Here is a 19,385-nt window from a genome sequence, read left to right as displayed (position 1 = left end):
AAAGTAAGGCTAGCAGCTAACTCTATTGAATCCGATCTCACGTAACTCAACAAAACGCTGGTTTGAGGGAATATGGCCGCTCCAGGAACCAAAGCGTTTTTGTGCTCTGAGTTCTCTAAACACGAAGGAAGCGTTGAGAGCACAGCAAGTTTAGGAGCTGTCTCATGATGCCTCAAGGTAGCGCGCGCACAAGCAACTGCACCCTTCGAACGATGCGTTACCCTCCCCCCTTTCCCCACCCCTGGCATTCCTTCACGCTCCTTACGAAAGACGTGCTGGGCGTTTCCTCTCTGTTGGATAAGCAGTTGACGGCAGGCCCGCACGTGGTACGATGTTATCGCATGCGCTCTCCATTCGACGGAGACAGACGGCCGGCTTGTTTAAGCTCCGCTTCAGCCGCGTTCGTCGCCAGCGCTCGCGAGCTTTTACCCGCGGCTAGAATGCGAGGGATGATGATGTGTATTTGGACTTTATACAGAAAATGACGGCAACGGTGACGGCAAAAACCCTTCGAGAGTGTCCATATAATTGCTATCACAATAAAAATAAAAAATATTGATGCGCCGTTCCACTCTGTGAAGTGGATGAAAGCGAAGCTGTTTCGCGTACGGCACAGAGGTGACATGGTGGAGGACAGTTTGGTATGTAAGGCCAGGTTGTTAACAGCCAGGCTTTTAACATTGAATACGCAATATTAATGTGAAAGCCTTAGATGCTTCATCAAACACAAAAATTGACCATTGGCGGTGTCAATCGATTGATGCAAAAAATAATCATCATGTGATGGCGTCATCATCGCATCACAGATCGTCGAAACTTGTGATGTCATCATGGCATCATATATCGTGATGTCACGTGATGACGCCATCACATGACATCGTCGCTTTGCACTGCTTCCGTTATTGGTGCGCCGATCATGGAGGTAGTGCAAAACCGGGTGAGGTGCAGAAAGCTTGCAGAGAGTGAGGGGGAGGATCAACATATTGATCGAGAAGAATAAGAACCTGGCTTTCGCCTTGGAGTTGTCTTAGGGGGATGCATTAAGGACAGTGTGGCTCTTTGGCATTGAGGCACTGTTGTACGTCACGGCATTTGTCTACCACGTCTGGTGATAACCACATAGATGTATTTAGAGTGTTATTTCATAAAGTGCAACCTTATTGATCCGGTATTCTGTTTACCGTATTTATTCGAACCTAAGCCGATGTTTTTTTCGAAAAAACGATGTGCTAAAGTGTGGGGGGGGGGGGGGTAGGCTAAGATTCGAGTACAATGATTAGGTTTTTGTTTTTTTCTGGCCTTGCGAACTTCGGGGGTCGGCTTGGAATCGGAGCTGGCCTAGATTCGAGTAAATACGGTATTTGCTAGTGTCAAAAATAACCACCGAAGAGGTTAATCCAGAACACTCAATTGCATGAGCCTTTATTTTCTCATTAGCGAGTACAGTATCTCAGGAGTTCTCCTGAGATGATTTTTTTCCATGAAATTTGTAATGAATCGAAATATTTCTAGCTCTTCATAAGAGCCCCATAATAAATATTCAGGTGCTTGAATATTAATGCTTTTTGCTTCTCTAGTGCACTCCAGGATGTAAAATTAGCTGCTCCAAAGTGCTCCAAAATGAAAAATTATCTATTCCAAAATGCTTCAAGGTGAAGGGTAGGTAAAAACTTTATAAGGGGCAAAGGGATAGAGATAGGGGGAGGTTGCTGCACACGGTAGTCCTCCGCAACCTTCTCTGCCCAACCCAGGATGGCCTCCTGGACGTCGTGTTTTGAGCTGCACAAGGCAGCCTCCCACTGCTCCTCATTATTTAATATGTTTCGGAGGGACGGGGGAGGGGGGTGCTTAGGGCAGCCCCACATGGTATGACTGAGATTGGCCTTCGTTGCGGAGCAATATTTACAAGAAGGGGACGGGTAGAGACAGGGGTACATGAGGTGAAGAAGGTGAGGAGAGGGAAAGGTGCGAGTCTGCAGTTGTCGCCACAGCACTTCGCGCCTGCGCGGGGATTTAGCTATTAGCGGCGGAAAGGTTAAACGGCCGAGGCGGTAGTGGCTGCAGATGTCGTGAAATGTTAGAAGGTGATAATTTTTTGCAGCTCCAAAGTGCTCCAAAATGGAAATTTTGCTGCTCCAAAAATTGCTCCAGATCAGGAGTCCTCGGTAGCATCCCTGTAAATATAATTGGTTGTGGGGAAAACATATTTAACTATATACGGAATTTTCTCATGGAGAGGAAGGCAACAATTGGTATTTCACCCGTTAGGTCTGAACCTTTCTGAACGCCAAACAAGGGAACGCCTCAAGGAGCCTCTGTTGTTCAACATTGCCATGCGTAGACTCGCGCGGGCCTTGGACTGTCCCGCAGCTGGGTTATACCCTCTATGCGGATGACATCACTCTGTGGGCCACGCGGGGGTCTCTGGCCAGCAAGGAGCAGACTCTGCAGGAGGCGGCATTGGCCATAGAAAACTTTGCCAGAACCAGCGGTCTCAGTTGCGCTCCCGAAAAGTCGGAGGTGTTCCAAATACATAGCAAATGCTACAAAAGTAACGGGAAAATAAAAATTGAAATCGAAAATCAGAAAATTAAAGAGGTCACCGTCGCTCGTATCCTGGGCTACTGGGTTCAGAGCAACGGTAGGGCAAATCACACTATTGGTCTCCTTAAATCGGCAACCAAACAAGTGGCTAGGATGATTCAGAGGATCACGTTCCACAAAAAGGGCATGAAGGAAAGTGAAACTATGCGTTTAGTGCAGGTGCTCGTAATGAGCAAGTTGACTTACAGCTTGCCATTCCACACGCTCAACAAGAGCGAGGAAGGGCAAGTGGACTCTATTATCAGAGGGGCTTAGAAGGCAGCATTAAGCTTACCAATAGGCACTCCAACAGACAGGCTGCTTGAGATCGGCGTGCATAACACGTACGCCGAGCTGAAGGCTGCTACACTCATCTCTCAGAGGAGCCGTCTCAACCAGACGAAGTCGAAAAGGGAGATCCTGATAAAAGTGGCCATTCCACTGCACCCGCAAAACTTGGACGAGGGGCTGGTAGAAATACCAGAACCAGTCCGAAGGCATATCTCAATCGCTCCAATCCCTAGGAACATAACCAAAGAACAACATAAAGAAAGGAGAGAGGAGCGCATAAAATGGATCAGAAAATTAGTCAGAGGCAATGAGAACGTGCTATACATGGATACTTCCAGGTATAATTGGAAGCGTTCAGTAGTCACAATAGTGAGCAGCGACATGAGAAGCATGGTATCCAGCGCACCCCTGTACACGTCTTCGATCGCCAAGGCCGAGTGTTTCGCCATCGCATTGGCGATTAAATATCGAGTGCGAAATGTCGGGCAGGCGTACATCAACGTAATCTCAGATTCGCAAGAGGCATGCCAACTGTTTACGAAAGGCCGTCTCCCATTAAAGATTTGCAACCTCTTGAGAAATGAATTGAAGAACACTTGTAGGTTGGTCTGGTGCCCGGGACATGCAAGCTTAGAGGGTAACGAGAGGGCGGACGCTCTAGCTCGAGCGCTCACGAACCGAGCGAAGCGCCAGCCTCCCTCCCAGTTACCACCACCCCACACTACATACGATGGCCTTCGCGAGGAGGAAGACAGTGACCCTGCTCGGATGGCTCCGCGAGAGCTTCTTGCTCATCAGTGATGCGCACGGCAGAAATATGGTGCCTCCCACAAATCTCTTAAAGGGGAAGACGCAATGGACCTCCGTAGAATTCAAACGGGGGTCTGTCCAAATTTGTTCCGATTACACAAAATTTTTCCGACGTTGTATGGGCGTGATTGTCCGTGGTGTCACGACTCACCACCAACCCTCTACTATATCTCATTGGGTTGCAGTAAAAGGCCAAATACAGTGAAACCTTGGTGATACGATCACAGCTCATACGAATTTTGGGGTGATACGAATTTTTCATTGGTCCCGGCCAAGGCCCATTGGCCTGCAATGTAATGGAGTATGGTTTTTGCGAACCAATTTTTACCCCGCGACGTTTCATGCGAATGTACCCTACCACCCATGTACGAAGAGGTGCTGTGTCCGCGGTGTCGTGGAAGACGCACCAAGCACGTGCGAGCGCGGGAATGCAAGCGCGGGCACCGCCAAATCGTCAGAATCACGTTGTAAGAAAAATACTTCTCTTGCGGTCAGAATAACCCTTCAGAGACGCGTCACGGCCTCCGAGATTGTGTGCACCAATCCTTGAGGCTCTAATGTGCCTCCGTGTGCGTTCGCGTTTACATTACAGGGGGCATTAGTGCTGTGCTTTTTTTTCTAACGCATCGACGTGGGCTCCTGTTGTTGTACTGTGTGAACACGTGCCTGCCTCGTGCACCAGAAATCCTATGAAAGGAGGACCAGGACCGAAAGAAGGCGAGGACGGTCTTGGCAAAGGAGTCAGGCCTCACAACGTCAACATGCGCGACTGTTGAGGTCGCACTTGTGCAGGCATGGCCGTAGATCTCCCAGAAACATCCCCAACACCTTCGCGATCACAAAAGCATAACATAGCTTAGCATAACATAGGACAGACGGGCATAACATGCCCGTCTGTCCTACGCTTCTACGTAGGACAGACGGGCAGATGCATCAACCAGAGATTGTTGGAACATAAGAGATCGCTAACAGGAGGCTCACCTTCTAATCTATCTTTACATTGTCGAGATTGTAAGTGCACGCCAAAATTTGATGAATGCGCAGTATTGTACCGGCATAGAAATGGAGAAACGCGCCTGATGATTGAAGCTTGGAATATCGAGAATAGTGGTAGTGCATGCGTGAGCCAACCGTCGATTAACTTGCATAAACATGAAATCAAATGCCTTAACAGTTATCTTCCACGTAGACCGCCACGCGTGCCGGATTGATAGGTTCGCCTGTTGCATGGGCATGCGCAGATAAGTTTTCGTGCCTTCTTTCTTTTCAGCCGTTGTGCGTCTCTTCAGTTGTTAGTCGGCGTTTGTGGTGTCCTGACTTCTTTCTTGTGTCCGTGTTTGCACGCCCTGTCTTTTTAGAATGAATACTTACCGAGTAGCTCAGCTCTCTGTTATTCTAAAAATAGGACCATGGTTCTGAAATTTTGTGGCCTTGATCTATCCCGTCAAAGCACTTCTTCCGTCACTCTCGCCGCAGTACTCCTGTGTCATGCGAAAAAGCATGCTAGGATTCGGACGAGGCTACAGCTGTCGCGGGTCACAACGCACCTGGTTCATTAAAGGCGCTCTTACGGGCCGTATATTTACGAGTGGTGGTATGATTGCCGACGCCTGAAAACTTAACTGACAATCATTCAGGGTTCCTCCTGACATTGCTGCGGTCCTGAAAAAACAATAAATGAAAATGTACGCCAGCTTTTTTTGTTTCTTTTTTTTTTTTTTGTCGCATTATAATTTTTCATGCTTTCTGGTGATACATATTTTGGATGATGCGAATATTTTTGGTGGTCCCGTGAGATTCGTATCACCGAGGTTTCACTGTAACCTCAACTGCCTACAACATAAGTACAGCATAGAAAATTCTTTGGAGCATTGGGAGGAACTCCTCGCTAGCTTGGACCCGAAGGTGCAACTAGCGCTTCTGGACCATGTCCGGCTGGCGGCACAAGCCAGTGGAGCTTTGGACATAGGTCCCCACCCATCTAGCTCCTAGACCCCCTTCCCTTTCCCTCAATAAAGGTTATTCTTGTTCTTCTTCTGGCAAAAAATGCAATTCCGCAATGTGCTGGTTAGCGCACCCTCTTGCCAAACTTTGCCACCAGGGGAAACACTTGATACTGCATGTTTGGAAAAAGGTCCATTGTCCATTAGTAGAGCATCGAATGTATAATTCGAAGGTTGTTAGTTTGCAGTGATGCTACCGAGGACTTCTGATTTGGAGCAATTTTTGTAGCGGCAAGAATTTTATTTTGTAGCCCTTTGGAGCAGCAAGAATTTTCATCTTGGAGCACTTTGGAGCAGGTAATTTTGTATCTGGAAGCACTCTAGAGCAGTTCATTTCACATCCTGGAGTGCACTGGAGAAGCAAATTGCATAAACTTTCAAGCGTCTGAATAATTGTTATGGGGCTCTTATGATGAGCTATAAATATTTTAATTCATTGCAAATCTCACAGAGAACATAATCTCAGGAGCACTCCATATTCCACTCGATAATGCAAAAATAACGGCGTCGTGCTCTTGAGTGTTCTGAAATAACTTCTTCAGCGATTATTTGTTACACTAGCAAATAAACAGAATACCAGATCAACAAAATTGTACTTTATGAGATAACACTCTAAATACACCAATGTGGTTATCAGCAGACGTGGTAGACAAACGCCGCGACGTACAACAGTGCCTCAATGCTAAAGAGTGACACTCTCCCTAACGAATTCCCCTAAGACGACTCTAAGGCGAAAGCCAAGTTCTTTTTCTTCTCGATCGATTGTATTGCTGGGCACAACATGACATCACTTAGCTAGCCTCAAAAAGCCAACCTCCTCAGACACTCCCTTCCCTCTTTCCGAGGCTCTCTGTGCTGTAGCAAGAGCATTCTCGCAGTGCCTCCAGACCATCGTTTGCGCATGCGCCAGTTTGCCTAGAAGATGGAGATCCGCTTCAAGTCGAGCTTCCGTGAAAGTGTTCTAAAGTGCGTTCAACGGGGGACTACATGATTTAACAAACTTCGTTTTCCTTTTACTGCAAAGCTGTCTATGGCTAGAACATTCCGTTTGTACACCAAAAACCCCCTAGTGCCCTCTAGGGAGCAGTGCAAAAAAAAAGACAACTCACAGTGTCCCTTATGCATTCACCTGAAACGAATCGAAGGCGAAAGCCATCTTCTTTTTCTTCTAACTTGATGTATTGATCCTCCCCCGCCCCCCTCTGATAGCTTTCTGCACCTAACGTGGTTTTGTGCCGCCTCCGGTATCAGAGGCATTGCAGGCTTTCAGCACCTCACCTGGTTTTGCGCTGCCTCATTGATCGGTGTACCAATCACGGAGGCAGTGTAAAGCGACTATGTCATGTAAGGACGTCACCATATGACGTCGCGGTGTATGACGTCATGATTATGAGGCATCTAAGACTTTCGCATTGATATTGCGTATTGAATGTTAACAGACTGGCTGTTAACAACCTGACCTTACATACCAAATTGGCCTCCAGGAAAATTTGACAGTGGGCTAGTTGGTTAAACATGATCAATGTTTCTTGCACAAACTTTACAAAAAAGAAACTGAAGACAGGGACGAGAGACATACAAAACACATGAGTGCAATCTAGCAACTGTTTAATACGTAAATGAACATGATATATATGCAGTGACCACACGCGTGCGCAGAGCTGCCTTAGCTACTGATGCCCCTATCCTCGTTTATTAGCTCAATTTCCATTTGGCTGAGCACTATCGACAGAGTGCTTACACGCGCCCCCTGCTGCCAGTTTTATATAGTGTAGGCTTAGACGACCTCCCTTTTCGTCTGCTTGCTCGACCTGTGCACAATTTCAGTTTTTTTTTTTCAAACACAGGACTGCATGGGCACCTGTTGCAGTGTCGCCAGATGCCCCGGAGCTTGTAGGAGGCCACAATTTTATCGGTGCTCCCGCAGCCTCTCGTTGACGCACCTTCTCGTCTGTCCAGCGTAATGAGCTCCAAGGACAGTGGGATTCTTGTGCACAACATTCTTCGTGCATTCAGTGAATCTTTTTGCTTGTCTGGTCGAGCACACTACATCCTTGTTCCTGTCGTGGTCTCCGTTTACTTTTGCGCACAATCCTATCAGCTTTTTCGTCGCAGTGAAGACCATCCTCGCACCGTACCTTGCAGCAACCTTCTTCATTCAGTGTGCCACCGTATGGAAGTACGGTATTGTTATGAAAGGAGGCCTTCTTCCATCTTTTGTAAGCTGCTCTTTTGTTTGCCTTAGAAAAAGTGACAACATTATTGATACCAACAAATTACGTGGGTACCCACTCGTTTAAGGCGCTTCGCTTGCATGCTCACTCCCGCTTCTATAGAGTGTTCGCGTGACTTCTTAATCGCGATGGGAACTGATGCGCACAAAAGACAGGGACAGAAGAAGGAACATACATGGACAGACGAAGCGCAAACTAACAGTTTATTGACGGGAAATGTGACCTTATATATGCCAAAAGACACTCATTTCGCATTACGAAGGAAGCAAAGACAATCCAACAAACACGTGTAGTACCAGTGAGATATGCTATTTCTTTGGCTGATAAAGAGATAGATGGCATGCTGATGCATTTGTCTTTGAGACATGAGATATTGTGAGCTTCCATGATTAGGCGTGTGGTTTCCCTTGTGCTCTTTGCAATTACAGCGCAACTTTGATAATCAGGTTTGCAACCACATTTTTCGCAATGAATGGCCAGCCACCCCCTTGTTTTGTTTTTCACGTTGTACGCATACTCGCGGAGGCGGTCGTTTATGCAGCGACCTGTTTGACCAATGTACACGCGGTTACATGTCAGCGGAATACGATACACAAACCCTTCAATGCAGTTTACATATCTGGTTTGATGCTTCTTTTTACATGACTTCTTTTCTTTGCAGTTAGGGTTTGTCATTTTACACACTGAAGCGAGTTTGGCTGGCGCAGAAAACAAAGCTTTCACATCAGCTTTTTGAGCAATCTTCTTGATGTTGTGCGACACTTTATGAATATAAGGGATTACAACAAATTTTATTTTATCCCTCTCCTCAGAGGCAGGGGGCAAGTTCGAGGCAGAAGCTTTTACATTTCTAAGTAGCTTCTCAGCTACGGAAACGACCAGTTCACCAGGGTAACCTGCCTGTGATAAACGAGCTGTTTGCTCGTTGATCACAGGCAGGTTACCCTGGTGAGTCTGAGTCCGAGTGAGCCCTAAGCGCAAAATATATTTCTTGAGTGAGTCTGAGTGAGCTCCACTTGTTATTGCCGACCTATGGTCCTATCTACTCATGTTCAGTTTTACTATCAGCCTTATACAGGCTTAAGTTTACACTGAAGTCTATTCCCGTATACCTCAGCACAGTAGCATTCATGCACCATTTCAATGTTTTTTGATCAGAGGCGTGAGTTGGGGGTGGGGGTGCCATAACTCACCCCCCCCCCCCCCCCCTCGCAATCTCTTCTACGGGAAGTTCATCATATAAATATCTCGTGTGAGTCATGTATTTCATAACAATGTCCTTACTGGATTGAAACCACCGATAACTCGTAAAGACAGTACAAGATCAAATGGCGTATCGTAGATCACCGATTATGTGAGATATTGGCATTAAAGAGCATTGACACGGTGATCGAAAAAGCAGATTTTATGTTAACAGACTCCTGAGTCGCCTCACTCAGGCTCACTGACTCAGGTCAAGCCGTGAGTCTGAGTCTGAGTGAGTCCGGGTGAGTAATGTGCTGGTGAATTTGAGTCCGAGTGAGCCCGATTGAGAAAAAGTTTAGTGAGTCTTAGTCAAAGTGAGTCGCTTGAAGAAAATTTTGGTGAGTCTGAGTCCGCGTGAGCCCTCAGAGCAAGTTATATTCCTTGAGTGAGTCTGAGTGAGCTCCAATCATTTCGCTGACCTTTGCCGGCTGTGCACTGAACAGCTTCAGTGATCATCCACCTCACAGAGTAGGATGGCTCTACACTTTTTTTCCCTTTTTATTGTGATAGACATTATATAGACACTCTCAACGGGTTTTTGCCATTGCAGTTGCCGTCATTTTCCATGTAAAGTTCATATTGATAACATCACCCCACACGTCCTATGTTCTACCCGCAATTTTGAAAAACTCAAAGTGCCCGGAAAACACGGGACTAAAAGGCATACATGTACACACACACAGGCTGTTAGGAGCTTCGACCTTCTGTGCATTGATATGGGCCGATTAGGTGTGCTATAAGTAGCAGCGGTATCGCAACAATAAATTTGTTGGAAGTAGTGCCTGTGTGTGTGTGTGTGTGTGTGTGTGTGTGTGTGTGTGTGTGTGTGTGTGTGTGTGTGTGTGTGTGTGTGTGTGTGTGTGTGTGTGTGTGTGTGTGTGTGTGTGTGTGTGTGTGTGTGTGTGTGTGTGTGTGTGTGTGTGTGTGTGTGCGCCTTTTTTCGTCCATGTTTTCCGTGCACTTTTAGTTTTTCAAAATGGATTACCAATGTGCCCAAACTGCCGCATTGGTCTATCCACGAGTAAAAGCTCGTGAGCGCTGCTGATGGACGCGGCTGAGGCAGAGATGAAATGAGCCAACAGTCTCTGTCGCACGCAGGGTGCATGCGATAAAATCACCCTGCGTGCAAGGCCTGCCGTCGATTGTCCATCAAACATAGAGGAAATTCCTCGCTCGTCTTTCATAAGAAGCATAAAGGGACCCCAGGGGAGGGGAGGGGGATGTTGCGTCGCTCGAAGGGCGCAGTCGATGGCACGTGCGCTATCTCGAGGCATCAGGTAACAACTCGTAAACTTGCCATGCTTTCAACGCTTACTTTGCGTTTAGAGAACTGAGAGCACGAAAACTGCTTCAGCCCCTGGAGGGGCCATATTCCTTAAGTTAAACCAGCTTTTGGTTGAGTTACGTGAGATTCGATCCAAAAGAGTTAGCTGCTAGCCTTACTTCGTATAACAATACAATTTGTTGGCATCACATTCATTACTTCGCCCTTAAGCGAAACTGTTATTTTTTTTAATTTTAAGCATCAGCTTTGACCCTGGAAAGCGTGGGGTGGACGTGTAACATGGCATAGCCGTTTCACAGTGGGTGTTCCAACGCCAGGGCTGTCAGTGAAAGGCCTGCCGCTGACAGCTGTACATAATAAAACCGTACTGCGGCTGCTCTGAACAGGAGGCATGCTTTTATTAATGAGATGACATTTTTAAAAAAGCAAACAAAAAATTCGAATTGGGACCCTAGCACTCATGAGCTCGAAAGAGCAGGGCCTTTTAGGGTTATTTACTGCAAGAGCGATTCCAAACCAGGATCTGCTTCCATGGACGCGAAGCACGGATAATTCTATTGTTTCTTATATTAAGGTGTACTGGAAGAGTTTCTATAGTACACTCTACTTATATCTATTGCTAGGGTTCCCAGATTTCATTCCGCTATGTCCAGAAACAGAAGTGACAGACATTTTAGCGGCACGTGTGTATTTATTAGTAAACATTGCTTTAATTGCGTGCCGTGCGATGCTTGAAACGAGCTAGGTGCAGCATTCCTGAAACAGATGACGTCCGCCAATGAATCGCTGCCTCACTTTCTCGTTGCCGATTGGCCTTGACGTCACGAGCCTCGGAAGAGAGCACGTTTTGCCCTCGGGACGTCTTGCACAACAGAAGCTGCATCGGCACCGCGCATGGCATCGTGGCTTACTCGCGACGCGCGTGTGAGGGCTGTTTATTCAGTGGAATAATTCTTGATCCGTGGTTGTGATTTTGGCAGCCCCAAGATCAAGCTGGAAATGTTTTGACACACCGGCGGTGCCCCAAAACCCGAGACTCTGTCGGAGTTTGGCGCAATTTATGATGATTTTATCAACATGGTGCAGTAAATCCAATTTGGCGCAGTTGGCACAGGAGTGGAGTCACTAATTTTGGGCCCCACCGATGGCAGAGGTGTTTTTTTGACAACTTTACTTTCGTTCAGTTTATGTCACAATTACTACACTGCAGTTCAAAACAACAAAGAGGTTTAAATAAATGGACCACCATACTTCGGTCACCATGCAGCGCTTCGTTAGAAGTGAACCCAGTTTTCTTCTGAGAACTCAAAACAAAAGGAAAAGCTTGGCATTTGCTGCCAGGAAGTGGAGGAAAGCGAACCTAACACGTGCAGCTTCTTGGGACACTGCGAGACTAGAAATCAAGAAAGCGGCCTTGCAGCCATGAAGTGGCAGCATTGTGTGCTCTACACTGGATGAAGAATCAATCTGGTGCTCGGGTCTGTGATCCACAACCGGTCGGGACAGCTCAGGCCGGTTGCAGAGGGAGAGGGATGGGAGCTGAGGTACGATGACCCCAAAAGTGGCAGAACCGGTCCACCAAAAATCTGGGGAATTTTAGCGTTATACCGGTGTCCCACAGGCACTTTTGATTGTGATCGCAGCCGATCCGCATCGGATTTCGTGATCGCGCTCAACAGTGGTCGCTGCTACATGGTCTAAACTAATCCGGAACGGGTTTGGCGCATGCACGATCGTCAGTAAAATCGCGATTTGGGAGCCAGTTCGCAATCATCTTAATCCCAATCGAGCCTAATTCTGTTTGGCCTTGATCGTGATCAGAAATGCCCGTGTTACACCGGTTTTAGATTACTAAGAAAATGCAGATCTGTATTAGTGGTGGGGATGAGCACGTGCTCTGAGGTATGGAATTCCATACACTCTGGTCTGCAGCTGGCAAGCAGTTGCGCAGTGCTACATCATTCTGAAGCAAAGTTTGAGATTGGGCGAGTTGGTAATCCATCTTCAACAACCAGCGCAGAACGGACAAGGGACAAGAAAGGGAACATAGACGAGCACTGTCGACAGGCATCAAGGAAGTGAAATTGGATTCACTCCTAACGAAGCGCTCGTCTATGTTCCCTTTCTTGTCCTTTGTCCGTTCTGCGCTGGTTGTTGAAGAATCATTCTGGGAATCAGCCGATTAAGACTGTCAATTGCAATTGGTAGTACCATTGAGAAATAGAGGAAATGAGTGATTGACATAGATGTGAAGGCTGCTGCAAACATGAGTGTTGAGATTGAAACTGAGTATATCACACTTCGTATGTAAAGACCCCACTTCATTTCCGACTGTATTTGCCTTTTCTCATTCGCTTTGGTGAAGCCGCATTGTGCTTACTGCCATGGTTTGCTACTTATGACAGCAGATGACAAGAAGAATGGAAAAATGAAATCGATCATACAAGATATGGCTTCAGGCTAGTAGTTTCATATCTGCCATTTGAGCCGCCTGAACATGAATCTTTGGTTGCAGTACACCTTGTTTTGGCACTGTGTTTGGGAAATCTTGATGTTTTGATGGTAAGGTTGGTGCAGATGTTGTCCAACACTGCTAAGTAGAGCAACATTTATGGCAGCACACAATTGGAGTCACAGGAAGAGCAGTGGGGCCATGACATGTATGCACAAACCCTCCGTGGGGTGTAGCGCCTATCTTGTGCTGCTAACCAGGAAGACATGGTCTGATTCCAGGCACAGTGGCCACATGTTAAGGGGGGAGAAATGCAAAAAACTCTTGCATACTTAGATTTAGGTGCATAGTTATGCCAGATGGTCAGAATTACTGTGGAATCCCCCGTGACAGCATGCCTCATACTAACTGTGGACATAATTTAGCCGCATAAAAACACACGTAAAGGGAGCAACACAACGCTCATCTTATTGTTGTGTTCGTCCCTTTGTGTTTGTTTTTACTTCGCAGCTAAATTATGTCCTTTAGTAAATACCAACTGGGCCAGCAAATTGTCTTGTTAAAGTTATACCAATGGTATTGCAGTTTTTGTCACATAAACTCGTCGAATTCATTTTTTTTAGGGATGTTTGCACAACTATCATCAGTATTTGTCCCATCTTTTTGTGCAGTCCAAAGGGGATGCGGAACCCACATTGGTGGTGGAAGCTGTGCTTGAGAAGCTAGTTTCAAAGGTGAGCCTCAAGTTGGGTCATTTTGCACTGGTAGAGGTTTCTGCTGTTACCATCTTTATGTACAATTATAACACCGCCGCACAGTTATAATGGAAAGCCAATGCTACAAAACCATTTTTTAATTGATTTAGAGTGCATGTGTTTGTTGTCTTTGCTGATAAGGAGACTTTCATTCTAGTCTGTTTTCATTAACATAATACCCAACCACATCATACTGTTCATCTTGATTCTTTGGTTCAGCTGGAAGAAAAGCAAACAGTAAAGGCTGGTTGTGCTGCTATAGTCTAGGTGGAAATCCAAATGAAGCAGAAGTTCAGGAGTAGATGGAGGCTTGAAGAGATCCTTGAACAGGCAGTTGCTGCCTTGAAGAAAAGACCAGCGACACCCCCTCTTTAAGGGTCTTTATCTATAGTTCAGGTGCCCTCAGTAACCAAGAGAGTGTGTGTTGGTGGCTACAAGACAGTCTTCCTCATGGTGATGGCAACAGTGCTGTTGCTCACTTTAATTCTCAAAGCAGTACACATTTTAGAAAAAATTGCACTCGGACTTCGTTAAAGTGAAATGTAGTGCAGGGTGTTTTTTTTTAGACAACACAGATTTTTTATAAAAATCCTATGACAGTAAGGCTCCTGTCATTTTCACACATGAACTCCACATTGAGGTGGAAATACTTTGCTGCAGCTGAAATGACACTGTTGCAACCAATTAACAAAAACTCGTTTATTAACTTTTTTAATGATTGACTTGAGGGCAGTTGTTTATGTTAGAAAATTGTAGTGCATGATAATTTATGGCATACCCATTTTTTTTTTTAGGAATCACAAAACTCGCTCGTAGTTTTAGATATTCATGATCGAATTTTAGAGGGGCCCTGCAACACTTTTTCAGCATGGGCAGAAAACTCTGCCGATCGGTAGTCGAGGCTCCTGAGAACACGTGAGCCAAACCACTTGCACAGTTTATGGTGTGCTTTAAGCCCAATTTGTTGGCTAACCAACCATATAACGATTACTAATATCCTAAACTACTCTGAATACACGTCAAAAGAATTCACTTTACGTATTCACCAGCATTTGTTGCATAGGTGTTCACCGCGGTGGTATGTACTGTACAATGGTTATGGTGCTAGGCTGCTGATCTGAACAGCGCGGGGCCGAACCGGGCCGCGACGATCGCATTTCTATGGAGGTGAAATTCTAGAGGCCCGTGTACTGTGCGATGTGAGAGCACGTCAAGGAACCCCGGACAGCGGAAATTATCCGGAGCAATCCACTGCCGTGTGCCTCATAGTCCGAGTCGCTTCGCGACGTGCAGCCGTACAAACAACAGCTACATTAACGCATTTCAGCACTAGCTATATTACACAGCACTGAGGGTGCTTACACAAATCGGCATGCACTTGGCGCATAAATAACCATCGCATACATCAAATACGGGATAAGCATTATACTTGAAATGCAGAAGTTACTTACCTCCAAATGAAGAGAATCAGAGCTGAGGGAATCAGTATCCCTCGATCGGCGCTGATGAATCCAAGACATCGCTCAGTACCGTAATAGCACTGCTCGAACGTGCTGGTCTTGTCGCATAACACTTTTCGCAGATTAAACACACCAAAAATAACTATTTCACACAGATTCCACTCGGAAACTTGCTGCAATCTGCGAACACACAGGACACGCACATGAAGTGATGACACCAGGCCTACGCACCATGTGCGCTGTACGAAACTGCGGCGCGGCCAAAAGTGTCATAATAATTTATACTGTGTAATTGGACAGTTGTCTGTGATGCTGTTAACTGTAAATAAAAAATACAATTTTTTTATTTAACATTCATATTCTAAAGTAGATTATTTACCATTAGAGTCAGCAAACATCAAAAATATAAAAGGTACGAGACTATTGCTACTGAGATGCAATCAAACAGGGCGGCAATGTGGCATTCTTCATGGCGGCGTTGTAGCGGCGTCATAGAAAATAGAGCATTGCAAGCTAGCAGAGTTCACTGTTTTCCTATCATATCATACAATAGCGAATGTTGAAAACAAGAGCTCTTTTTTACAGGGAAGTAACTGTCGTGCTTTAAACACGAGTTATTTGTGCAACGGCTTAGTATGACCAAACTGAGCAAGCACCTCGTTGGACATCTGCAGTCGACGCTGTGTCGATCGGGCGCGATATACTACAAAGATCGAATCAATGTGTGTGTTTTCAGTGATATTATGGAGTAATGATCAATTGCAACGTGGTCAGTACGTGATATCCCTTCTAAGTACACATGGTTTGTTTACGTGTCGCGAGAGATTGCAATTAATACATTTTTGGAAATGTGCACCGTGGTGCACATTTCCAAAAATGTATTAATTAATCTCGATCCTTTGGCTGCGGATTAAATTCTGTTCTCCCGTAATGTATGTAAGTGAAAGAACGTCCACAAATATTTTATCAATGTCCACTATTGGATATTTAAGTACAAATGCACCTGTGCGCACCGCGATCACTCATAGTGCTGCACTTTCCCAAATAAGCATCTTCAACTGAAGCCAGCACAATCCCAGTTCCAACCAGTAGCCTTGCAGTCCCAACTGGAACCAGTTCCTACTGGGACCAGTTCAAGACCAGTGGCCTCATATTGGAACCAGTTTGATCCCAGTTCAAGACCAGTAGCGTTCTACTGGAACCAGTACAGTATCAGTTCAAGACCAGTAACTTCCTGTTGGGACCATTAAAAACCAGTAGCCGACCAGTTGATTACCAACTGGGACCAGTTGAAACCAATAGAAACCAATAGAAACCAGTAGAAACCAGCAGAAACATTTTCACCTGGGAAGGAAGGTACATATAGGGGACGTTAACTGTACTATTTTAATTGTAGTAATTGTGGCAAGTTGTCTTTTCATACGCTTTACTTTCTTCACATTTATATCATATAATTACTACAATACAATCAAAACAGTGCAGTTAAGTTCCCCTATACCTTCCTTGGCTTCATTATATGTTGGTTTTCATTAAGGTTGTATCAAAAAAATGAACCCTTCAAAATCCCTTCTTTTGTTCATTCATAGCAAGGGTCTCGTTCCGGCAGACTTGACGCCTTAGGTAGTATGCGAGGGCTTATTTGTCAGCCGGCTACATGTTAAAAAAAAGATCATGTGCTACGTGACGCCAGCTGGCAGAAAAAAGTGTTCCACACTCGCCGTCACGGCTACAAGCAGTGCTAACACTCCCAGATTTACATGCACATAAATACTCAATAAAGCGGCCGAGAGGACAACCACCACAATAGCTCCTTTGGTAGAGCACCGGGTGCGTTATCCGAAGGTCGCAGGTTCAGTCCCTGCCGGCGGCAAGTGGTCTTTTCATGCACTTTACTTTCTTCTCATTTATATCATAATTACTAAAATACAATTAAAACAGTGCACTTAACATCCTCTATACCTTCCTTGGCTTCATTATCTGTTGGTTTTCATTAAGCTTGTATCAAAGAAGCAAGGCCTTAAAATTTCCTTCTTTCGTTCATTTTATGCTGACTTAGCACGTTGGGGGGCAGCGTCGCAGCAGTCACCACCACCTGCACAGCCCACACACAGCGAGCTGTCACTTGTGGCGCATGCCCTCAGTATGGCAGTAGTTATTTCTGCTGAACCATAACAGCAACCAAGCCCGGTTACCCCAGGGTCACCAGCAACAAACCAGTTATCGGTGGCAGCCTGCGATGCACAGCAAATGTGCAGGACCGCCAAAAGGTTCCACAGTGGGTGCAGTCAAGACTGCCTCAGCCTCTCCAGCCCCTGCTAGCACTGGCAACAGCCAGCAGAGTCTGGACCGAAAAGCAGTGCCGTCGGCCTCCAGGCTGGTGGGCGCAAAAGCTTTGTCCTCCGAGGCAAGACTTTCACATAAACTTCCTCGCTCGCAAGAGCGTGTGTCCGGCACCTCCCAAGTTGCAATGGACACTTCACCTATCCTGACAACGCATCAAGCACCTAAGGAGCGGTGAGAAACCCTCGACCGCTCCAGAAAAGACAAATCACGGGTTACCATGCCTGGAAAGGTCTCTATAACTTAAAGGAGTACTGACACGATTTTGAAGTGCAGCAAAACGGACGTTTTTGGTTTCCTTGGCATGTAGTGTTAACGCTCTCCCCACACCGCATCCGGGAAACACGTATAAATATTTAAGTTTGATTTTAAAGTTTTCATCTCCCAGCATCTGCAAGGCAGCTTCACCGCATGGAGAGCCCTATGACGTTTAAAGTCAGCTCACTTGGTTTGCGAAATCTGGGTTCTGCATGCATCCTAAATCACAGTAATCGCTGTCGGAGGCACTGGACGACAGTTCACTCATCATGAACCACGTTCGACTGACAGCAAAGGACAGCAGGTGCATATTTCGTGGGTTGCAGTCTGCCCGTGACGTCACGGGCCGACTTGACACGTCACTATGAAGCCGCCCTCTCGAAACCGAAACCGAAACTGCTGGTTGAAAGAAGCGGTATTAAAAATATATGCAATGCATCCCCAGGTAAACGACACTCTTTTTAGGGTTCTCGACACCCGTGCTTTCATTTAGAGCAACAACCCGAGAAATTTTAAAATTCATGTCAGTACTCCTTTAAGGCAATACCTTTCTTTCTTGTACACACAGCACTATTTTTATTTCAATATGGATACGCAAATTATGCAGTGGAACGTGAGAGGCCTTCTCAGGAACCTTGATGACGTTCAGGAACTTCTACACAAACACACACCAAGAGGGCTCTGTGTACAAGAAATACTCTTAAAATCAACACATACTAACTTTCTTGGATGTATGTCATATTACACAAAAACTTCCGTGATGCTCTTGCATCATCTGGTGGCATTTCCACCATAATAAATAAAAATGCATCATTTCAGCGTTTGCAGCTGCAAACGCCCTTGGAAGCAGCTCCGTTAGAGAGGTTTTTACAGTGGAGGGAGGGCTGTTAAGCTTTTTGTTATGCCGGTTTGCGTCACCCGAAAACCAGGCTTATGCGAATATTCGAGCACTTCGAATATTCGAACGAATATTACAGTATTCGAATTCGCTTCGAAACGAATTTAAATTCCAGGAAATTTCGAAGTATTCGAAATGAACGAATAGACATATACACTGAAACCTCAGTGATACGATCACAGCTCATACGAATTCCGGGGTGATACGAATTTTTCATTGGTCCCGGCGAAGGCCCCTTGGCCTGCAATGTAATGGAGTACGGTTGTTGCGAACCGATTTTCACCCTGCGACGTTTGATACGAACGTACGCTACCGCCCCAGGTACGAAGAGGTGCTGTCCGCGCTGTCGCGGAAGACGCGTCAAGCACGTGCGAGCGCGGGTACGCGAGCGTGGGCATGCGCGCCGCCAAATCGCCAGAATTACGGTGAAAGAAAAACACTTTCCTTGCGGTCAGAACAAACATTCAGAGACGCGTCACGGCCTCCGAGATTGTGTGCGCGAATCTTTGAGGCTCTTATGTGCTTTCGTATGCCTTCGCATTTAGATTACAGAGGACATTAGCGCCATGCTTTTTTTTTCTAACGCGTCGACGCGCGCTGCTGTCGTTGTACTGTGTTTACACGTGCCTGCCTTGTGCATCAGACATCCCATGAAAGGTGGACGAGGACCGAAAGAAGGCGAGGACGGTCTTGGCGAAGGAGTTTGGCCTCACAACGTCAACATGCGCGACCGTTGAGGTCGCGCTTGTGCGGGCACGGCCGTAAATCTCC

General features: G+C 46.1%; 1 protein-coding gene across 1 annotated transcript in view; it reads left to right on the top strand.

Moving 5' to 3' along the window:
* LOC119379533 (WASH complex subunit 2) overlaps window positions 1–19,385 on the top strand; it is a gene marked incomplete at its 5' end in the record, with an annotated part of 624,148 nt that overhangs the window by 413,647 nt on the left and 191,116 nt on the right. The window contains 1 exon segment of the mRNA XM_037648828.2: window positions 13,575–13,637. Coding sequence (XP_037504756.1) covers window positions 13,575–13,637 — 63 coding nt within the window.

Source organism: Rhipicephalus sanguineus, chromosome 1, assembly GCF_013339695.2.
Source record: "Rhipicephalus sanguineus isolate Rsan-2018 chromosome 1, BIME_Rsan_1.4, whole genome shotgun sequence".
NCBI lineage: Eukaryota > Metazoa > Arthropoda > Arachnida > Ixodida > Ixodidae > Rhipicephalus > Rhipicephalus sanguineus.
The sequence above is the reverse complement of the archived record's forward strand: the minus strand, read 5'-3'. Positions and strand labels throughout refer to the sequence as shown.